Source organism: Podarcis tiliguerta (genome assembly GCF_965153285.1).
Source record: "Podarcis tiliguerta genome assembly, chromosome: 10".
NCBI lineage: Eukaryota > Metazoa > Chordata > Lepidosauria > Squamata > Lacertidae > Podarcis > Podarcis tiliguerta.
This window is the reverse complement of record NC_139543.1, coordinates 43,892,564-43,913,333: the sequence shown is the minus strand read 5'-3', so window position 1 is coordinate 43,913,333 and position 20,770 is coordinate 43,892,564. Positions and strand designations below refer to the sequence as shown.

At 39.6% G+C, this 20,770-nt stretch overlaps 1 protein-coding gene across 1 annotated transcript in view; it reads left to right on the top strand.

Annotated features, from left to right (window-relative positions):
- EP300 (EP300 lysine acetyltransferase) overlaps positions 1-20,193 on the top strand; it is a 75,542-nt gene extending 55,349 nt beyond the window's left edge. The window contains exons 20-31 of the mRNA XM_083400870.1: positions 1,257-1,337; positions 5,692-5,748; positions 6,438-6,515; positions 7,343-7,410; positions 8,832-8,982; positions 9,909-10,055; positions 10,391-10,504; positions 12,413-12,578; positions 12,974-13,138; positions 13,556-13,717; positions 15,023-15,304; positions 16,827-20,193. Coding sequence (XP_083256996.1) covers positions 1,257-1,337; positions 5,692-5,748; positions 6,438-6,515; positions 7,343-7,410; positions 8,832-8,982; positions 9,909-10,055; positions 10,391-10,504; positions 12,413-12,578; positions 12,974-13,138; positions 13,556-13,717; positions 15,023-15,304; positions 16,827-19,064 — 3,709 coding nt within the window. The 3' untranslated portion in view covers positions 19,065-20,193. The remainder of the gene's footprint in view (positions 1-1,256; positions 1,338-5,691; positions 5,749-6,437; positions 6,516-7,342; positions 7,411-8,831; positions 8,983-9,908; positions 10,056-10,390; positions 10,505-12,412; positions 12,579-12,973; positions 13,139-13,555; positions 13,718-15,022; positions 15,305-16,826) is intronic.
- The last annotated feature ends 577 nt before the right edge of the window (positions 20,194-20,770 follow it).

Here is a 20,770-nt window from a genome sequence, read left to right as displayed (position 1 = left end):
TTTCAAAATCAATGTGGAATGGAAGGTTGCTGTCCAAGACATGCAAGGCAAAGCCCCCCCCCCCCCAGCAGATAACACTAAGTGGTTCTTTGGACACTGGTCTTTTGAATGTCCAAATCAATGTTTGTCATTGTATCAGTGTAATAAATAAACTAACCTGTTATAGATAGGAAACATAGGTGGTGAAGAAGTGATCCGTTCCTTAGCAATTACATTTCCTCTAATGTTGGTTTTGCTTTGCTTTATAATACTGTCACAGTTTTGTTTTTTGTTTTTGTTTCTTTTTGTTGTATGTTTGCACTCAAATTAACTTGCTTAGCAATGGAAAGGCTGCAGTTTCTGTGCGCTCTTGAGGGGAAAAAAAACATCTTGAGTAAAGCATTCAACATTAATTTAGATGAAGATGAAATCCTTTTAATATGTCAATTATACATCAATTTGGAGGCATGGAACATCAGTACGTCACATATTAAGAACATACATATGCATGGCTGATTGTCAGATGCCTTAAAGCACCTGTCATTTTGGCAGATCATGAACAATTGCATAGAAATTGTTTTGGGGATGGTTACTGCTGCTTTAAACAGATGTTGCAAACAAAAAATGCTTTGAGGGGAAGGACTGGCCTGTCAACATTTGAGCATTCTCAAGATGGATTGTTTTCACCCCTTTCCAGCCCTCTCCTGGCAGATGTTCTTGTGAAAAGAGTTGCTACCCTGATGCAGATGTCAGAGCAGCAATTGCTCTTACCCTTTCTTCATTTTGATTCTCTGCTTTATTGTAGCATTGATTATTGAAATGAGGAGGGCATGGGCATACTAAAATGGAATACTCTTTTTATTTGCTATAATTTGCTGCTTGTGATCCCATTTGAGAGATTTAATGCTAATCTGTGCTTTGCCTTGGCTTTCTGCTTTGTGTTGTCCTGTCTTGCTTCTGTGTTTTTGTTTTTCGTCCTGCAAATCCCTATTTCTTTGTTCGTGTGTGTGTGTTGTTTTTTTATTTCTCCTTCATGCTTGTCGTTGTCTGCACTTGGCTTTGATTGCAAAAAAACCAACCCAAACAAAAAAACAAAACCAAACACAAACTCTGGGTCCCATAAATCTTCATCATTGAATGTCCCTGTCGCCGTTGATGACCTGCTCTCTGCTCCCGCCCCCCTCCTTGGCCTGCTGTGATTGGTGGCTCCGTTGCTTGGCTTGGGCTGTGTTGTGTGGACGGAACAGTTCACCCAAATATGGCCTTCTTGCCGACAGGTATCATTTCTGTGAGAAGTGCTTCAATGAAATCCAAGGAGAGAGCGTTTCTTTGGGGGACGACCCATCACAGCCTCAAACGTGAGTAGCTATCTCCTTTCTAATTATTTTTAAATTTCTTACAACATTTATCATAGCATTAGTCAATCTCATACTCTAAATACTATTAAACAATTTACATCAAATTTATGGTAAAATTCCTTATTTAATGCTGAGGCCTTGTGCAATTATGGGAGGAACAGAGGACAGGAATATTATTTGAAAACAAGACAAACCTTATGTTTCAGAATGAGTTTTAGCTTTTAAAACACATTCATATTTTGATGAGAATATGAAAAACCACTTTTGAAAAGTAGAAGCATTCTTCCAGTTTATATGCTAGATTTAATAAAGACCTAATGTTTAAGAATTCCAGTCCCACCTGAGCCTGCAAAATTTTTTGTTGCTTCTGCTTGTAGAAAAGAGACTTCACAGCTTGCTTTAACTTTTAACTATTTTGTGCATGTGCATACACACACATACACACCATGACTACCTTTAACCTGTTGAGTAGGAGATCCAGTAAGGAATTGTTCAGGCAGGTACCTAACTGAAAGCAGGCCTAAATTTGAAAACACGGGTGACAGATTTTCCTGCTCAAAATAGGGTTCTGTTGGAGCAGAGTGTTCATAGGAATTGTTTGCTGGAGGTTGCAACCATGTTCTGACACTTAGAGTATTTATGGGCCTTTACATATTGGCCATATTTGAACGCCACATCCTCTTCTCCTTAGGCACAGCTACGAGGATGAGATGAGAACTGCATGTTGTCCGAACCCTAAACTGTGACTAACCTTAACTACGGCTTGCAACAACTCAACTTCAAACCATGTGTTATGAAGCAGGCTTGTTTCAAACAACCCATAGTTAATGCTAACCACAGTTTAAGTTAAGTTCAGATGACATGATGTTGCGGTTAATCTAAACCAGAAGTGGAACCATTGGAACTCTCAGGAGGGGAGTGCACAAGCTCAAGGCTTGTTGTGGCTCACCCTTGTCATGCTCAAGTGTGACTTGTCGTGAAATCTGGACTGGGTCAATGTGTAAGGCTCCCTTGCTTCAACTTCAATATTTGTAATGTTGTTCTGATAGTTCCATAATATGTGAAATAGATTACTTAATTGCAGTAAGTGGGGGACTTTTCCTGATGGATTCTGGTTATATGTGAAAATATATAAACAGGGAAGGTTTTAGAAGCAGGAAAGAGCCTGATGCCGAGGATTAAACAAGAAGCGCCTGGAAGGAGACTTAGCTAAATACTTAGTCTTCAGTCATGTCCACCACTAATTTAACCTACAGGAGAAAATATGTAGTAGATTTTTGGAGAATAAGTGCCTAAAATGTTTTTAAATACACTTTTAATGATCTCAAGAGACAAAATTTTAGGTCTGGTTGGATTCTGAGGCAGCAAATGTCTTCCAGAAAAGGAAAGTTTCCTAACCTTCAAAAAGTGAAAGGGAGCTAGCCAGGAAAAGCTTCTCTAGGCAACAATTTCATAACTGGAACATCACCACCAAGAGCATCTAGATGTCCAGATTTTTCCTCTAGTCCAAGAGCACTCTTTGAAATCTGAGAAACTGTTGTAGGCACTACAAAATATCCTTTCATATCCAGGCCAAGTTCAAGGCGTTACTATTGATATATTAATACAAAGCCCTCAACAGCTTGGGATCCATTTACTTATGAGATCACCTTACGTCATTATATGCACATTTGATCTTTGAACATTTTAAAATACCTATTTTAACTTTTTTTTGTTGACATTACATTAACATTATGTCTTGGAAACCACTTAGAGGTTTATTACAATCAAGCAGTATATAAACTTTGTTAAATAAACATCACAGAAGGTTAACAGGTAATGCACACACATACCAAAGCTGGCAGAATACCTCTCCCCCACCAAAAATAAAAATAAAAAATTGCCATTCCCCTGCCCTTCCCCAAACTTGCCATTTATTCATTTTGTATACTGCCCTTCACCCACAGATCTCAGGGCAGTTAGTTCACAACATTAAATTACAATATAAAAACCACAAAATACATAGTAAAAGAGAACAACAACAACAACTTATAGTGAAGGGATTTGAGAAGTGGGGTCCCTAAGAATTTGGGTTAGTACTGGTGCTTTTTAATTTGTTCATAAATCACCTGAAATTAAGCACGAGCAGTATATTAGCCAGTTCTACTGATGATACTGAATTGTTAGGGTGGTAAAACCAAAAGAGTATTGTGAGGAGCTCCAAAAGAATCCAAACTGGATGAATGGGCATTAAAATAGCAAATATTGTTCAGTGTAAGCAAGTATGAAGTAATGTGCAAGAGGGCAAAGCATCCTAACTTCACATATATGCTTATAGAGTCTAACCTGATGGTTACTCATCAGGAATGAAAAAAGTCGTCATTGGTAGCACAGTGAAAATGTTGACTTATGTGTGGCAGCTGAGCAAAAGGCAAATTCCATGTTTGGGATCTTTGGTAAAGAGACTGGGGAAAACTCTCTAAATATCACAATGCAATTATATATATTTGTAGAGTGACCACAACTCCCAATTAAAAGGGGGGGCAGGGGGTCTCGGCTTGTACCAAGGTGGGTGCCTGGGGGCAATGTGATACTTGCAGGTGTCACACTGGGGACCCCAGTCTATATCTTACAGCTGTTGCCCATACCTCTTTGAGAGGATACAGTAATAGCACCACCTCCCAAAATTTCAGTTCCGTATGGGGTACCTATGGTATTCCTTCATGTTATGAGGACCCAGATCAGTTAAGGCCTTAAAAGCAGAAACCAGAAATTGGAGTTGTGGTTGGAAACAAACCAATAATCGATCCTATTAAGTGTAGCATAATTCTTATGGCCAGCAAAAGTCTGCTACATTCTGGATCAACTTCTGAAAAAAAATTCTAAAGCAGCTTTATAGACTGCACACTGCAGTAGTTCAGTGGTAGAAGTTACAAAAGCATGTGCTACAACAGTTAATAATTTCCTAACCTAATTTAATTAGTTTGATATTGTTCTAAAAGGGTGCTTTTCAACAAAGCCTCTCTGGAATGGCTTACCATAGTAGAAAAGAATGAAATAGCCAGCAACATTGTGATAAGCAAAATCATGTATCTGATGAAATGGGCTCTGGTCCATGAAAGCACATGCCATAATAAAATGTGTTGGTCTTTAACATGCCACAAGACTGTTAATTTTGCTGTAACAGACTAACATGGCTACTACCTACAGACTAACTTGGCTAAACCCAAGAAAGCAGCAAGGGGGGGGGATATGACAGTCACTAAAATAATAGATCAGATTGCAGCAGCAATTTGATTAAAAGCCTTGGTAAAAAGGAAATTGAGCTGAATCAAGGTAGCAGGAACTGCCATATTTATGTCTAGAGAGACTATTCAAAGACAAAGCACCATCACTGAATAGATGCTCTCACTAAAAGAGTTGAGGGCACCTGGAAAAGGGTGTTGGAAGGTGGACTGGTGCATATAAGAAAAGGTGGTCCTTCTTAAGTACTCTAGAGTCAAGCTGTTCAGGGCTTTAAAGGTATAAAAATGACACTTTGCATTGAACTTGGAAATATTGGTTAACTTAATACTGCAGAGGTGCTGAAACTAGTGTGTCCTGCTTAACAGTTTATCGGTTGTGTTTGGAACCAGATGAAGTTTCTGAACCAGTTTTAAAGGCAACCCCATATACAACATATAACAGTAGTCAAACTCTGAAATTTCCAGAGGGTGGAAAACTATGTCTAGGCTATCATAGTAAAAGCAAGTATTACAATTGAGAGAGGATAAGGAGGTCTCACTAACCCAAAAGCTAGTCATAAGTTGTATGAATGTCAGTCTTTAAAGATGTGTTTTATAAAATGGGGTTTCATGATACGTCAAACTGTAGAATGTGTTTAAATAGTACGTTCTGTACTTCCTAGTAGCCTCTTTGTGCTTGTCTGCTCCCCAATCTGTGATGGAGGGTTGAATTTGGATGGTTAGAAGCTGCATGGTGACTGCATGGTTCCTGTACCTAGTGAGGAAGAAATTATCTGTAGCTTCTGATGACACTGCTAAGCCCTAAGACTTTCTGGATTTTTAAGCATTTGCAGAGGGGGAGGAGTGCTTAAGTGTGTGGTCACAGGTTATGAATGGCAACTCCGGTGTCTTAAAAGCTTTTAAGTAGCCACTACATTGCCCTAGATATTTGAATTCACCTGTAGTTTTCCTTCCTCTCAAAATTTTTAATTCTTAAGAAGCAGAATGCATATGGAGTCCTATTGGGCTATGTAGCAGGGTTTCCTGTAGGTGCTAGGAAGATTTCTTCTTCTTCTTCTTCTTCTTATTATTATTATTATGAGCAGCTACTTATTTTTGTTACAACTGTGATTATCAATTTTTCTCCTCAGCACAATAAATAAAGACCAGTTTTCTAAAAGGAAAAATGATACACTGGACCCTGAACAGTAAGTCATGCTTGAGCAGCTCAAATCACTTGTCATTTTAAAAATGAAATAAAGTTTTTTTTCAGCATTTATTCATTTATTTATTTTTGCAGGGTGTGGGAGGGGTGAGTGGAAGGCTTTAGCATTATTCTCTTAATTTATCACCTGCAATATTGATGATGTGTTGTACCTTAAGAAAGCAAATCTTTGCCTGCCTAAGTATAGCCACATAATCTGAGTTTGGGGTAGAAAAGCCTTTGATTACTTTAGTCAATATTACAAATTTATATTGAATATATTTGTTTTGAAGTATAAAACATTGACTTCACTTTTTCAAAAGCCTCCCAATCCTCTTTGTAAACATTTAACTGTGCTTTGTCATGTACCTAGTTCTGCCTTCAGACTTAGATGTACAGGAATCTTAGTTGCTGTGAATTCTTTTAGTAGGGGAATGTAAGAAAAGAGAAGCTATATAATGCATAACTAAAATCAATGTAGACCATATGGGGTGTAGTGGTTTGCATTTGGGCATAGTACACGAGACTGTTGCTGAGAAAAGATACATGTACAGCAGATCAACAGGTTTGAAATTGTATAGTTCTGAATAATTTGTACTTGGGCTACATAATCTTCAGTTCCAACACATTTTTTCTAAATCAGTTATCTTCAACAACTTCCTGTGTTGCTTATACTTTGATTCTCTCTTCCAGGTTTGTTGAATGTATAGAATGTGGAAGAAAAATGCATCAGATTTGTGTGCTTCACAATGAGACAATCTGGCCATCTGGGTGGGTTGCTTCCTGCTTTTTCTTTCCTTTTTTCTTACAAAGATGGTAATTTGTTGATGATGTGCTTCTTGTGTACAATTAAAAATGACAAAATGACTACAGTTCTATCTGAAAAGAGTGCTGGTGATCTAATTAAAAACAGCAACCATGCTAGCTTAAAATTGTTTTTCTAAAATGCTTGCCATTAAGTTACTATTTTCAAGTCAGTTGATAAACTTGCCCTCTTAATAGACATTTGTTAACATACTCCTATGTAATATCAATGCTGCCTTTAGAGGGACTTTCTACAACTCAGATCCCAGGAAGCTTGATTTTCTAGTTCCAATAACCTTACTACTGCTGCCACGGATCACAGAATGCACAGAGAGCATCATTTATATGGTCCATGATGCAGTATTTCAGAAGGCAGGCCAACATTCTCCACAGCATCCTCCATTCTGTCCATCTGGTATATTGTCCTAGTTGGGATTTATGCTCTCCTTTGAAGAAAGTGCTGTAGGGAAACTGCTGAAGTGGTAGTATAGTGTACATTAATCACTGGATCAGCTTAAAATTAGTGCTCATCTTAAACCGGAAAAGGGAATTTAATTGATAAAACATATTTTTGGCAATAAGACCATTCAGTGATTTCCTAATTTATTGTTGATACATACTAAAACATTGATCAAATCCAATATGCTATCCTTTTTTAAAAAAAGAAATAATGGTTGAAATAAATACTGGGTACCAGGATGTTAGGAAATATCAAAGGAATATTTTTGTGGAGATTATTCACCTTTTTGTTAAGAATATATTTTGAATTTCTTTTTTCCCCATTTCTATTACAGCTTTGTTTGTGATGGTTGCCTAAAGAAAACTGGGCGAACCCGGAGAGAAAATAAATTTTGTGCTCGAAGTAAGTGAAGATACTCCTTGTCTTCCTCAACCCTTTGGTTGCTTTATTTAAAGCATTTTAATCCTGTCTTTCCTTCAAGATGGCTAACAACAACATTAAAAATCAATACAATAGAGAATTTCAAGTGCAACAAAAATAAAATAGCAAGTTAAAATAACAGTCCCAATTGCCCACTTATAACCTTTTAGCAAAATTAAAACTCTGAAGTCCAAGAGCCTTCATAAAAAGAAGAGTTTCCCTTGGCAGGGAGTTCCAGAGGCTGGACACAGAACCTGAAAAGGTCTCATGCACCCAACAAGATGCATTTCAGGGGTCAGAGCATCCACTTGATGCTCACTTACCAATTAGGAAATAAATCTTACTAATTTCAGAAGATCCTATAGCTAAGTGATTCGTTGAGAACTGTTGTTATTACATTCTGTTTTTTTCACTGAGCCACAGAAATTAACTTGAGGTAGTCTATTGACCAGATCAGGTCCATTTGGGTACTGACAATATTCCTCTATCAGGAACATGATCCTAACGTTACTCCGCCTTTAAGGTGGAATTTTGAATCTTTGGTCATTTTTATAATAAGAAATTAGGCAAGTATAGAAGTCCTTGCCTATCAGTAACCGCCTGGTAACTTGCGCTGACAAGGTGCAATTAGGAGGCCCAGATCTCTGCAAATCCTTGAAATATGGAAGACATTAACTTGCAGCCAAACACTTGGCGTTTTCCCCATTATCCTAAAATGGAAACCAAGCCACTATATGAGCCTGATACTTAAAATCTCAACATCTGTTTGCTTTCCCCCCATAAGTAAAGCTTCCTGGATTTATTGGGATCATTGCTTGAGAATTGGGGTGGGGGTGGGGATGTTGTATTGTGCATGCTATTTGATTTCCAGTTTCTTTCCTAATCATTCCCAATACTGTTTGCCTTTTTTCTATACTGCTGCATGCAGTGTTTTTAGTGAGCTATACACAGATAACTTTTTCCTAAGTAGTCCGTTCAGGAACAATCTTGCTAGTATGGTGGACAGTTTAAGATGCTGGAGATAGATCTTAAAAGAGCTCTAGTGCCCTGCTAGGGACATCGTGACAAGCATATGGTCAAAAAAGTACTGGAATCATGTTTCTAGATGAATTCCATTTTCTTCATTTAGGCGATATATATGCCTGATGCTATCCTCTTCTCTTGGAGAGAACATTATGCAGATGTTAATTACTAGCTTTATTGAAAACTGTTAGCAGGTTAGTTCAGTTCTACATCATTCAGTTGGTAGATTAATAGGCAGAAGTTTTAGATTAACATCAAGGGCAAAAGCGTGCACATTTTAATCAGTGGGTCTCAAGCTAAAGCTATACCTATTTATATTAGGCGATTTTGGTGTTGATGTTTACTGTAATAGTATACTGAGAGTTCTTTGTTTTGAACAGGGTTACCAGCCACAAGACTTGGTACATTCTTAGAGAACAGAGTGAATGAGTTCCTGAGAAGACAGAATCACCCTGAGTCAGGCGAAGTCATAGTTAGGGTGGTTCATACTTCAGAGAAAACTGTAGAGGTAAAGCCAGGGATGAAAGCAAGGTATGTTTTTCCTCAAGTCTTTGAGTTTCCTTATGAATCCTCTAGTTGCACAGTTACTATGTGTGTTAAAGCAATGCATAATATATCATTTTCGTAATCAAAGAGCACTTGGCAATATCTTTGCCATCAATCGTATCTCACATTTATGAGTTTCAATCTGTTATTTCTATGACTTTCCCATTATAACAGGGTTTTTTTAAGTAAGGTGAATTAATTCGAAAATGTTGATCATAGGGATAAAATAGAGTATGGGCTTTTCATAATTTATAGCTAAAAAATAAAATTTAAGGAGTAAAACATAATATTGCAGTAGGCTGTAGATACCCTGAACTGCTAAGTTTTCATTTGCAGGCTAATGTGGTCAAATCTCTTCTAATGTTAAGATATTTCCTCGCTTCCCCACACTCCCCATGGAATGTCATAATGTGAAGTGTTTTTAATGCTGCTATTATAGTATGAATGATTATAACAATTAGGACATTCACTGTTAGTTGCATATCTTGTTACTTAGATTTCATAGAATGAATTGTAAGGGTGAGGAGAATGTTGGGAAAGACTAGGAAATGAAGGGTAGTAAATTAATCACATTAAGGAGACTGAACAGGCATCTCTTATTGTTAAATTCTTATCGGAGATGGCTGTAATTCTCTCCATAGTTACGGGTGTGCTCATTTAGGTTTTGTGTAGTTTATTAATTGGACACGCAGTTATGCTATCAAGACACTTAAAGCTGTTTTCATCATTAAGGTTAAACTACAACAGAACAAGGCAGTTAAAACAAATCCATTATAAAATAAATAGCAGTAGTTACTAATTTTTATTTTGGGTACAATATCTGCATTTTTGAAACTGTACCACATGACTAGAATTTCTGTTACCTTCATTCTGTCGTGCTTGTCTTCAAAGAATGCCTTTACATTTTGCAGGTTTGTAGATAGTGGAGAGATGGCAGAACAGTTCCCTTATCGAACAAAAGCCCTCTTTGCTTTTGAGGAGATTGATGGTGTCGATTTGTGCTTTTTTGGTATGCATGTTCAGGAGTATGGATCAGATTGCCCTCAACCCAATCAGAGGTAAAGAACTACACTGATGAAGTTTTATTATTTTGATGGTAGTTATGTTTGGATTGTTGCTAGATATGCCATTTTGAAGGTTTAAGAGAGGTTGAATTATTTGCCCCAAAGAAAACTGCAAGATTCGTTGTAAATGTCTACAATATAATTGAGAAAGCTATGTAAAGAAAAAAAATGTGAAGGAAGATGAATTACTCAAGTGTTGAAAGTACCTTAATTCAAACACCAACAGACATTTTTTCCTTGGTAATGGGGAAAAAATGGAATGGTGAGGTATTTGAATAATGTTTCTGATTATGGCCTGGATTTATGAATGTTCTCTGTTCTTTATCTAGGAGAGTATACATATCTTACCTTGACAGTGTTCACTTCTTCCGCCCCAAATGCCTGAGGACTGCTGTATATCATGAAATCCTAATAGGATACCTCGAATACGTTAAAAAGTTGGGGTAAGCTTTCTGTTCTTCTGCAATAAACTCCATACTATCCCAAATGATTGAAAATGATAGATCTTCAGAAATAAATTTGTGGGTATAGATGTGCCCACAATTAGTAATTAACCTTAATGAGGAAGAATATACAGTTAGGTTGCTTGTAGCAACCGTACAGTACATTTTTAGTCCCTTCAGTGTATGGGCAGAAGTCAGTATATAGAGAAGTTCCAGCTTGACAAGTCTGATCTGGGTGTTTTTAAAGGAGAACAATTCCTGCAATGCTGACTTACAAAAATAAAGATAGTCTTAAATGTTGTTGTCTTTTATTGTATTGATCAGTGATGTGACAGTCTCTTGTAATTGCTGTCAAATAACCCACCTATGGTGTAAAACTTTTTTTCTGTCTCTACCTTTTCCCTGAATTATTTTCTTTAATGTCTCTTTTTTAAAGTTTGTATATCTGAGGGCAGAGCCTTTGTCTCATTTTATGTAGTGATAGTCACCAGCACTGAGTAGAAATTTTGATGCAGGAGATAATTTGTCTGGGGGGGGGGAGAGAAAAAAACCAGGGTGGATTGATTGAAAATAAATAAAACCAGCATGATGTGAGAGGTCTCATTTAACTAGATTAACCTGAATTAATTTAACCAAATTGTAGACAAAACTAAGTAAATAACAAAGTGAAATAAGCGAGAGGAAGTGGAGTGGATTTGAAGAAAATGTAGAATAATTAGTGATATGCTTATAAAAAGAGGTCCCACAAATATCCCTGTTGTTGTGAAAAAGGTGTCTGATTATACAAATTTTGAAATCTAAGCAAAGGGACAGTCTAAGATCTGTATCAATGGGGTTTCGTTGATTCTCTCTGGTTTTTTTTTAATCATCATTGCTACATAATTCTTGCCTGGGTAAAGTAACCCTTTTCTCTACTTCATTCTTTGCTATCAAATGAAGCAGATAGAAGTTGGCTACCCAAAATAAACTGTCACAGATATATAAGCTGTTGACCGCCACATATTGGTTGTTGAGAAGATAAGCTGTAGAAGACTGAGTAAAGGGTGCATTCTGCCATTAAATTGTAACTATAATGGTAGAAATGGGCTCACAAGCAAAAGCTAAAGTAGAAATTGGCTGATAAAGCAGCCGGAAATATTGGTCAAGTTGCTTCAAGGGGAAGAAGCATAGGCGGTAGATTCTGAACAACTTGACTTCAGGATCTAGCATTTCCTTGAGCACCCCAGAATCTCTTCCCATCTGGGGGAGTCGTAAGTGTTGAAAAGGAGTGGTGGTGGCAGATAGTTCAGGTGCAGCTGGTCTGCCTTACAAGGCTGTTGTGCAGCAGTTGCACCAGGAATTATAGATAAATGGAAGGGATAAAGAACTACCCAGCATCTGGTTGGGGAGGGTATATAGGGCAAAATAGTTTAGAAAGAATGGTGAGCATTCTAAATCTGACCTATTTATCCATCCCCAAAGAAAAGGAGCCTAAATTCAATAAGACAATATTAATAAAACCATTAAAAACTCAGATTTCTCCCAGTTTTGCAAGTATTATTGAGCATAGTCTGTAACTGTTTTCAAACAGAGATTGGGTGGGTAGAGTTGGAAAATAAGCTCTTTCCATTGGCTACTGCATCACGCTTCTCAATCCCTTAGAATAGTTTAAAGGTATATGAATCAGTTCTGTTTCTGAAGGGAAGCAGTTTTGGGTATGACCAGTTATCCTGGATGGGGAGATCATCTGCATCATTTATACATTGCTCCTTGGATGCAATATTTCTAGGCTGACCTTGGCTCTGCTTGGATGTTGTAAAAGAAACTCTTGCTCCTGAAAAGATGGATAAATGAAGTGGGCAACAGGGTGAAACACTATAATGAATAACAGAACTAATGGTATTGGCTTTTTCCTTTAATTCCTATTAGGTATACAACGGGACATATATGGGCCTGCCCACCTAGTGAAGGTGATGATTATATTTTCCATTGCCATCCTCCTGACCAAAAGATACCCAAACCCAAACGACTGCAAGAGTGGTACAAAAAGATGCTGGATAAATCTGTGTCAGAGCGCATAGTGCATGATTACAAGGTTGGTTGTGAATTAGTTTAAATATCACCTTTAGTTCTTGCACCTTATGTATACTGGAACAGGAATTTATTTTGAGAAAAATGTCGAAATATTTTTGAGAATATTGCTTAGCTAACAGTACTTAAAAGGTAATGTCCGAGAAGCATTTGGATCTTATGAAGCATTTCAGATTTGGTGGATAGAAAAAAACTTGCACCATAAACAACAGCACTATTTTTTAAAAATAAGCCTAGAAGAAAAACAACCTAGTCAGATGGGCAGGGTACGGTTTATTATTATTATTATTATTATTATTATTAATGTTCAATAGAGACTAGGATGCCTTCTGCATGAGAATTTCTGCTTTTGCTCCTGTCATCAATGTGATGTGTACTGAGAAACATTTTGTGTTGCAGGATATTTTTAAGCAGGCAACAGAAGACCGTCTGACAAGTGCAAAAGAGCTGCCTTACTTTGAAGGGGACTTCTGGCCTAACGTTTTAGAAGAGAGCATTAAGGAGCTAGAGCAAGAGGAAGAGGAGCGAAAGAGAGAAGAGAACACTAGCAATGAGAGCACTGATGTAAGGAAGTCATGTTTTCCCAACAAATGTCATTCATCACTTTATTTCCTAAAATCTACAACTGGCATATTGAACTGGACCCAGGATCCAGGAATCCTCTCTAGAATTATTTATTAATTTCTAATAGGTTTGTTGGTGGAAAGGAACAAAGAACCAACCCACAACATTTTGTTTTCATTCAGGAATTACTTAAAATTGCCTGAAGAACATTCTAGCTGCCATAGTTTTTTCCTCTTGTGTGGATAAGATCAAGACATGAATATGTGCCTTACCTGGCTTAAGTTGCCACCTTTGCTTTTGGGACTGATGGATAATTGATGTGTTGTAATGACTTCTTGGTGGTTGCTTGTTTACTCTTGGGAACCAAATGTGTCTTGCCATTTTCAAATTAGACTCAATTCTCCATTCACATTGCAGGTCAGCAAAGGAGATAGCAAAAACGCCAAAAAGAAAAATAATAAGAAGACCAGTAAAAATAAGAGCAGCTTGAGTCGTGGTAATAAAAAGAAACCTGGAATGCCTAATGTCTCCAATGACCTTTCCCAGAAACTGTATGCCACTATGGAAAAGCATAAGGAGGTAAGAACAATATTTAAAGTATCTGAATGGCTGCAGCATCTAAGTGCAAGTGAAATATATCCTGTAAAAGTAGGGGGTTTATTACTTCCATGTTGACTGAGGGAACTTCATGACCAAATAATAATCTTCTTTTCATTTGCCACACAAGTTAGACGCATGGTTAATTTAATCCAGTGGTGTGAGGCTTCTGAGGGAATGTATTGAAATGAGCGGCAGACTGCACACATACATGCTCTGTGGAACATTGTGGAAATTAGTTGCATACATGTTTCTATTTGTGTTAAAAAGGTTTTTAAAATCTTATTTCTCCTGGGTATTTAGATAATATACAAAAACAAAATCTTTTCTTATCTAATAAACCTATATAGCTATTTTAAGGTCTGTATTGTAAATTGGAAAGTTGAGCTTTTTTGCCAAATTTTAAGGCACAATGAAGCATAAGGCATACTGTAAACCTATGAGCATGTTATCAAACACATGTGAGAGTAAGGGAAAACTGTGAAAGAAAACAAGTGCTTTTTTTCTAGAAAAATAGGTACCAGTACGCACCATGAAGTTGTTACAGTAAGTGCCACACTTTTTAACAACAACAATAGAGGTGCTGGTACTGCATACCCTTGAGGACCCCCTGGAAAAAAAACACTGAAGAAAGTGCTCAATTGGGTCATGCAATCAGGCTGAGGTTGCATTGTGGCCAAGTGATTTTGGGTTGACTTTGTTGTGGTAAATGAAGTTAAACATACTGATTGGAGCATTATAAACCAAATAATCTGAATTTGATTTGTATAACACAGAGTATTATAACTAGGTGTTTTACTATTTCAGGTATCTTTTAGGGCAGGGGTGGGAAACATTCTAGCCCAGAGAGCCAAATTGTTATCTCTCCAACCCCTTGTAGGCCAAATTTGACAGCTGGTTGTCCCCTAACTTCTTACTCTCGATGCTGCTGGGCCTGGCCCCTGATATGTACAGCAGGGTGGGGCCCAGAGACATTGAGAATAAGGTTGATGGCACTTGTTGCCTAATGCCCAGCTCTTTTCTCTACAACACTGGGCCAAGGAAGTACAGGGGGGCTAGAGTTGCACTGCTGCTGCTGCTGCTGCTGCTGCTGCTGCTGGTCCCATCCTGCAATAAACTTGACAAAATACAGAACAGTTGTGGCTTGTTCCTGATGTTCGGAGCATGTTGACTACTTCAGACTCCACAATGAGACTGAAAGACAGAGAACAGAAGGCATTGTATAGTTAAGGGTGATGAATCAAACCTCTTGGAATAAAGCCTAAAATCCACTACTCTTTTTTTCAGGTATTCTTTGTGATCCGTCTCATTGCTGGTCCTCAAGCCAATTCCCTGCCTCCCATCATTGAACCTGACCCACTCATTCCGTGCGACTTAATGGATGGGCGTGATGCCTTCCTCACCCTTGCTAGAGACAAACACCTTGAGTTTTCCTCACTACGAAGGGCAATGTGGTCAACCATGTGCATGCTGGTAGAGCTTCATACTCAGAGCCAGGATCGTTTTGTTTATACCTGCAATGAGTGCAAACACCACGTGGAAACAAGGTGGCACTGCACAGTCTGTGAGGTATGTCTCGCCACTGGTGAAATAATTTGTTATACAAATATTCAGAGGTTTATATCATGAAGAGGTTTTTGGAACTGAAGTGGAGGGTTTCATTAGTGTTGTCTACTGCAATATTAGGTTTTATTTTAGGACATTTTAAAAGTAAATATACCTTGCTATCCTATTCCAGTGTCTTGATATTTATGTTGTGACTACCAAAATACTTTATAGCTTACGCTTCCATTTTAACATGACTCTGCTTCAGAGTAAAGAGCTTTCTTAGGATATTACAGCCAAAAAAAGTGATGAAAATGTACTCTCCTTAAGGCCCTTTTTGTTAGGGTCCCTGTTTGCCTGAGGCAGGGATCATCAGCCATTTTGGAACAATGGACACATTTCAATTTTTGAGAGGGTTGTGTGTACCAGTGACAAAATGGCAGCCATGGGGGCATGTCATAACACAAGATTAGAGAAAGTACAGTAATTGTGACATTTTCTATAATTATATTTCCTGATGAATTTCTGCCTACCATAAAGCTATTAAAGGCACAACAGTACTCCCCCCCCCCCATTTTTCAACCCTAGACTGAAGCCTAGGCTGCCATCCTATACCAGCTTACCTGGGAGTAAAGCCCACTAAACACAAAGGGACTCAAACCTCTGACTCTTCCATTCTTAGTAGGTGCTTGTTCTTTAGCTCCTGCAAAGCAGAAGACATGCTTAAGCCACTTTGCAAAGATTTCAGATTTTCCTTTTGGAGACAGGGGCATTCTTCAACATCCACCCACATTCGTTGTGTAGTAGTATTTGAGAAAATAACTTCTAGGGATTACCTGATCTCAGATGAATTCACCATAGGAAAGATGCATTATGGTTTCTAGGGAAAAAGAAATGGCAAATTACAGAGATTCCAAGGACTACTAGAAAATAAGCATGAAGAGTGCTCTGAGGGAGAGGGGAAACAACAGCTCTTCAGAACCCAAGTAGTTCTTGTTACCTAACTTACTAATCACAGCTGGCTTCACTTATTGGCTAAAAAATAAAAACATTGATAGGTGGCAGAAGTCAGGCTGACTATTCACAGAAATTGCTTAGCAACATATCTGCACTTTTTCCTCGTTAACTTTCTAGGCTGTCTAGCGATTTCTTTTTAAAAATAAATATATGAAAACTCAGAACTTAGGACCTTTTTATGGGGCTACCAGTCACTGTTTGGTGACTCCTGGCCTGTTTCAAGTCTGCATCTGTCTGAGATGGGAGAAACCTTTCACTTTTGTTGCTCACCATATCAGTCTTGCTGTTCTTCCCCTGAGAACTGACACTTGAGCCACTTTGGCTGATAGTCATTGCATAGTTTTCAGTGAATGCTTGTTTATGCCTTTCCAAGTTTCATTATTATTTTTTTCTTGGACAAGTCATCATTAGCATTTTGAGATTGCATTGTTAATTAAGATGATCTTTTATCAGCTATTTAATTTTTTAGAGATGTGTGCCTCTGTCAGGGAATAAGGCCAGTTATCTGACTGATCATTTCTGTTTTTAGGATTATGACTTATGTATCACCTGCTATAACTCTAAAAACCATGAGCACAAGATGGAGAAACTGGGCCTTGGCATCGACGATGAAAGCAACAACCAACAGACAGCCACTACGCAGAGTCCTGGTGATTCACGTCGCCTGAGCATCCAGCGCTGCATTCAGTCTTTGGTCCATGCCTGCCAGTGCCGCAACGCCAACTGCTCATTGCCGTCTTGTCAGAAGATGAAGAGGGTCGTCCAGCACACCAAAGGTTGCAAGCGCAAAACCAATGGAGGGTGCCCCATTTGCAAGCAGCTCATTGCTCTTTGCTGCTACCATGCTAAGCACTGCCAGGAGAACAAGTGCCCAGTGCCCTTTTGCCTCAACATCAAACACAAGCTTCGTCAGCAGCAGCTTCAGCACCGCCTGCAGCAGGCCCAGATGCTCCGGAGGAGGGTGGCAAGCATGCAGAGGACCGGCATAGTAGGCCAGCAGCAAGGGTTGCCCTCGCCAACACCAGCCACACCAACAACTCCGACAGGCCAGCAGCCACCAACTCCTCAGACCCCACAGCCGCAGCCTCCACCCCAGCATGCCTCGCAGCCACAACCCGTACCTCCCAATAACATGCCTCCATATAGCATGTCAAGAACTCAGCCTCCTGGTGCTGTCTCCCAAGGCAAGGCAGGTGGCCAGGTAACTCCTCCAACAACTCCTCAGGCTACTCAGCCACCTATGCCGGGGCCCCCTGCAGCTGCCGTGGAAATAGCCATGCAGATCCAGCGAGTAGCTGACCACCAGCGGCAGATGGCTCATCCAATTTTCCAGAGGCCAATTCAACACCAGATGCCCCAGATGAATCAAATACAGCCTATGAGTGTAACACCACCTCAGATGGCCAGAGGTCCTGGGGGCCATATAGATCAAGGGATGGGACCATCAGGAATTCAGCAGCAGGCGGCATGGGGCCAGGGAGGCTTGCCTCAACCTCAGCAGATGCAGTCAGGAATGCAGAGACCATCGATGATGTCAATGGCCCAGGCTGGGCAGCAGATGAGTATGTCACCGCAGCAGCCAGGAATGGGTCAGGTCCCTGGCGCTGCTCCGTCAAAGCAAAGCTCTGTGCCCCAGGCAGCCTTACAAAACCTGCTGCGGACTCTCAGGTCCCCCAGCTCTCCCATGCAGCAGCAGCAGGTGCTTAACATCCTGCACTCCAACCCTCAGCTGTTAGCTGCTTTCATCAAGCAGAGGGCTGCCAAGTATGTTGGGAACCAGAATCCACAGGGCATGCCGGGACAGCCTGGAATGCCGCAAGGGCAACCAGGGATGCAGCAGCAGGCCATGCCAGGACAGCAAGGTGTGCATCCCAATCAAGGCATGCAAAATATGAATCCGATGCAAGCAGGTGTCCAGAGGCCCAGCATGCCCCAGCAGTCGCCACCCCAACAGCCACCACCCCAGCAGGCCATGGGCGGGATGAATCCTCAGGCACAGCAAATGAATATGAATCCTGCAGCAACCATGTCTCCCCAGTTTCGGGAAATCCTAATGAGACGGCAGCTGATGGAACAGCAGCGTCAGGGAGGAGGACCAGGGCTGGGGCCTGGCATGGCCAACCATAATCAGTTCCAGCAGCCCCAGGGAGTTGGGTACCCTCAGCAGCAGCAGCAACAGCAACAGCAGCAACAGCGGATGCAGCATCACATGCAGCAAATGCAACAAGGGAATATGGGACAAATGAGCCAGCTTCCACAAGCGATGAGCGCAGAGACGGGATCCAGTTTGCAGCAAGTTTTCCAGCAGAGGTTACTTCAGCAGCAGATGGGATCACCAGCTCAGCCCAATCCTATGAGTCCCCAACAGCACATGCTCCCTAGCCAGGCCCAGTCCCCACACTTACAAGGCCAGCAGATTCCGTCATCGCTCACCAATCAAGTGCGTTCTCCACAGCCTGTCCCTTCACCACGTCCCCAGTCCCAGCCACCCCACTCCAGTCCGTCCCCTAGGATGCAGCCACAACCTTCTCCACATCACGTCTCCCCGCAGACCAGCTCCCCTCATCCAGGACTGGTAGCTGCCCAGGCTAACCCCATGGATCAAGGGCACTTTGCCAGCCCGGACCAGAGTGCAATGCTTTCTCAGCTTGCTAGCAATCCAGGCATGGCAGGCCTCCATGGTGCAAGTGCCACAGAACTGGGACTCGGCTCAGATAATTCAGACTTGAATTCAAACCTTTCACAGAGTACACTAGACATACACTAAGACACACTGTAGCATTTTGGGAGCAAAAAAAAACTTATTTTCTCAAGACTTTTTGTACTGAAGACAATTTTTTTTGAATCTTTCTTAGCAGAACATTTTTCCCTGGAATACATCTGAACTCTGCAGCAGTAGTTTGTGGTTTTAAAAATGAGAAACCAACAAAATGAACCTGAGGGACAATAGAATACAAAGAAAATATATTTTTGTTATGGCTGGGGTCATAACCAGTCCTTTTACTTGTTTTTGTTTTCCCTTCGCGTGCGTTGGGGAGGTGCTTGGGAGGGGATAGTTATTTGGCTGCTGACCAAATGGCTTCCTTCTCTAGCCTCCAATAGGTTTTATTATTTTTTTTAAATTAATGAAAATATGTAATATTGATAGTTATAATTTACTGAGGCAGATGGTTAACTTTTTTCCCTATTCTGGTTTTTCTCATGCCTACTGCAAAAAAGAAAAAAAGAAAAACAGAAAAAACAGAACATTTCCTAAAACTGGAGGACAAAAAGGGTGAATGTTGCTTTAAAATACAGTGCATATATATAAATATATAAAAATATATATTAAAGATAAATACCAATTTTTCCTCTTTGGTTGGAAAGATGTCAATTCTTTTAAAAACTGTAAAAATTATTAAGTAACCCAGTCTCCCTCCTGAAGTCTACTTTTGTCCTCCAAGAATTTTCTATACCAGAGTCTGAGCTTAAACTTCAAGTATTAAAATTTGTACATGTAGAGAGAAGACAACTTTTTGCAAATACACGGGGCAGCTGCCAAATGGATGTAGTATATATATTGTGGTTTTGTTTTCTTGAAAGAATTTTTTTCGTTATTTTTACATCTAACAAAGGAAAAAATAAAGAGGGTAAGAAACTATTCCAAGGGTATAATTTTAACCTGAGAGTAAATCCCTGGGGTTTCTTCTTTATGCTTGCTTTCTCTATCCCTCCCCTCCCATTTCCTCCTCTTCCATTTTCTGTAAAACTTGAAAATAGAAAGCAAAAAACCCTCAAATGTTGTAAATCATGCAATTAAAGTTGATTACTTATAAATATGAACTTTCGATCACTGTATAGACTGTTAATTGATTTCTTATTACCTATTGTTAAATAAACTGTGTGAGACAGACTGATTTTTTTACGCTTCCCTTCTTCTTTTCCCCTTCAATTGGTGCTTATTTTAAACTGGGGAAAGAAGATGGTATGCTTTTGCAAAACAAAAAACTACGGCGATCAATTTGATGTATAGTAACATACCATTATGTGTGTTTTTGAAACATGCGTATTTTGGGCTGTAATGAAGATGATCAATGTCCATTTTGCTGTGACACTATATTTGCTTCTACTTGTGCTATGGAAACTTTTCTTCATATCTAGGTGGGATGCTGTCTGCATGTTTGACCTGGACAGCACTTGATCCTCAAAAGAACCTCCAGAGTCCAGAATACTGCCCAGGGTTTGACTATCAGAACAGAAGCCTCAAGACACCATTCGACAATTCAATGGGTTGGCATGCAAGACGACCTGAGGAATTTGTGGTGATTGCAGGCAACTTATAAGCATGTCAGTCTGCTCTGACACCAGCAGTTCTAATTTAATTAGATGTGTGCTGTGAATACTGAGCCTCCCTCTATAAATGAGTGCCATGCAGGGGCAGCAATTTGGTAGTCTGATTTTGTTCATGCCCACAAGCTTAGATGGAGAAATAGT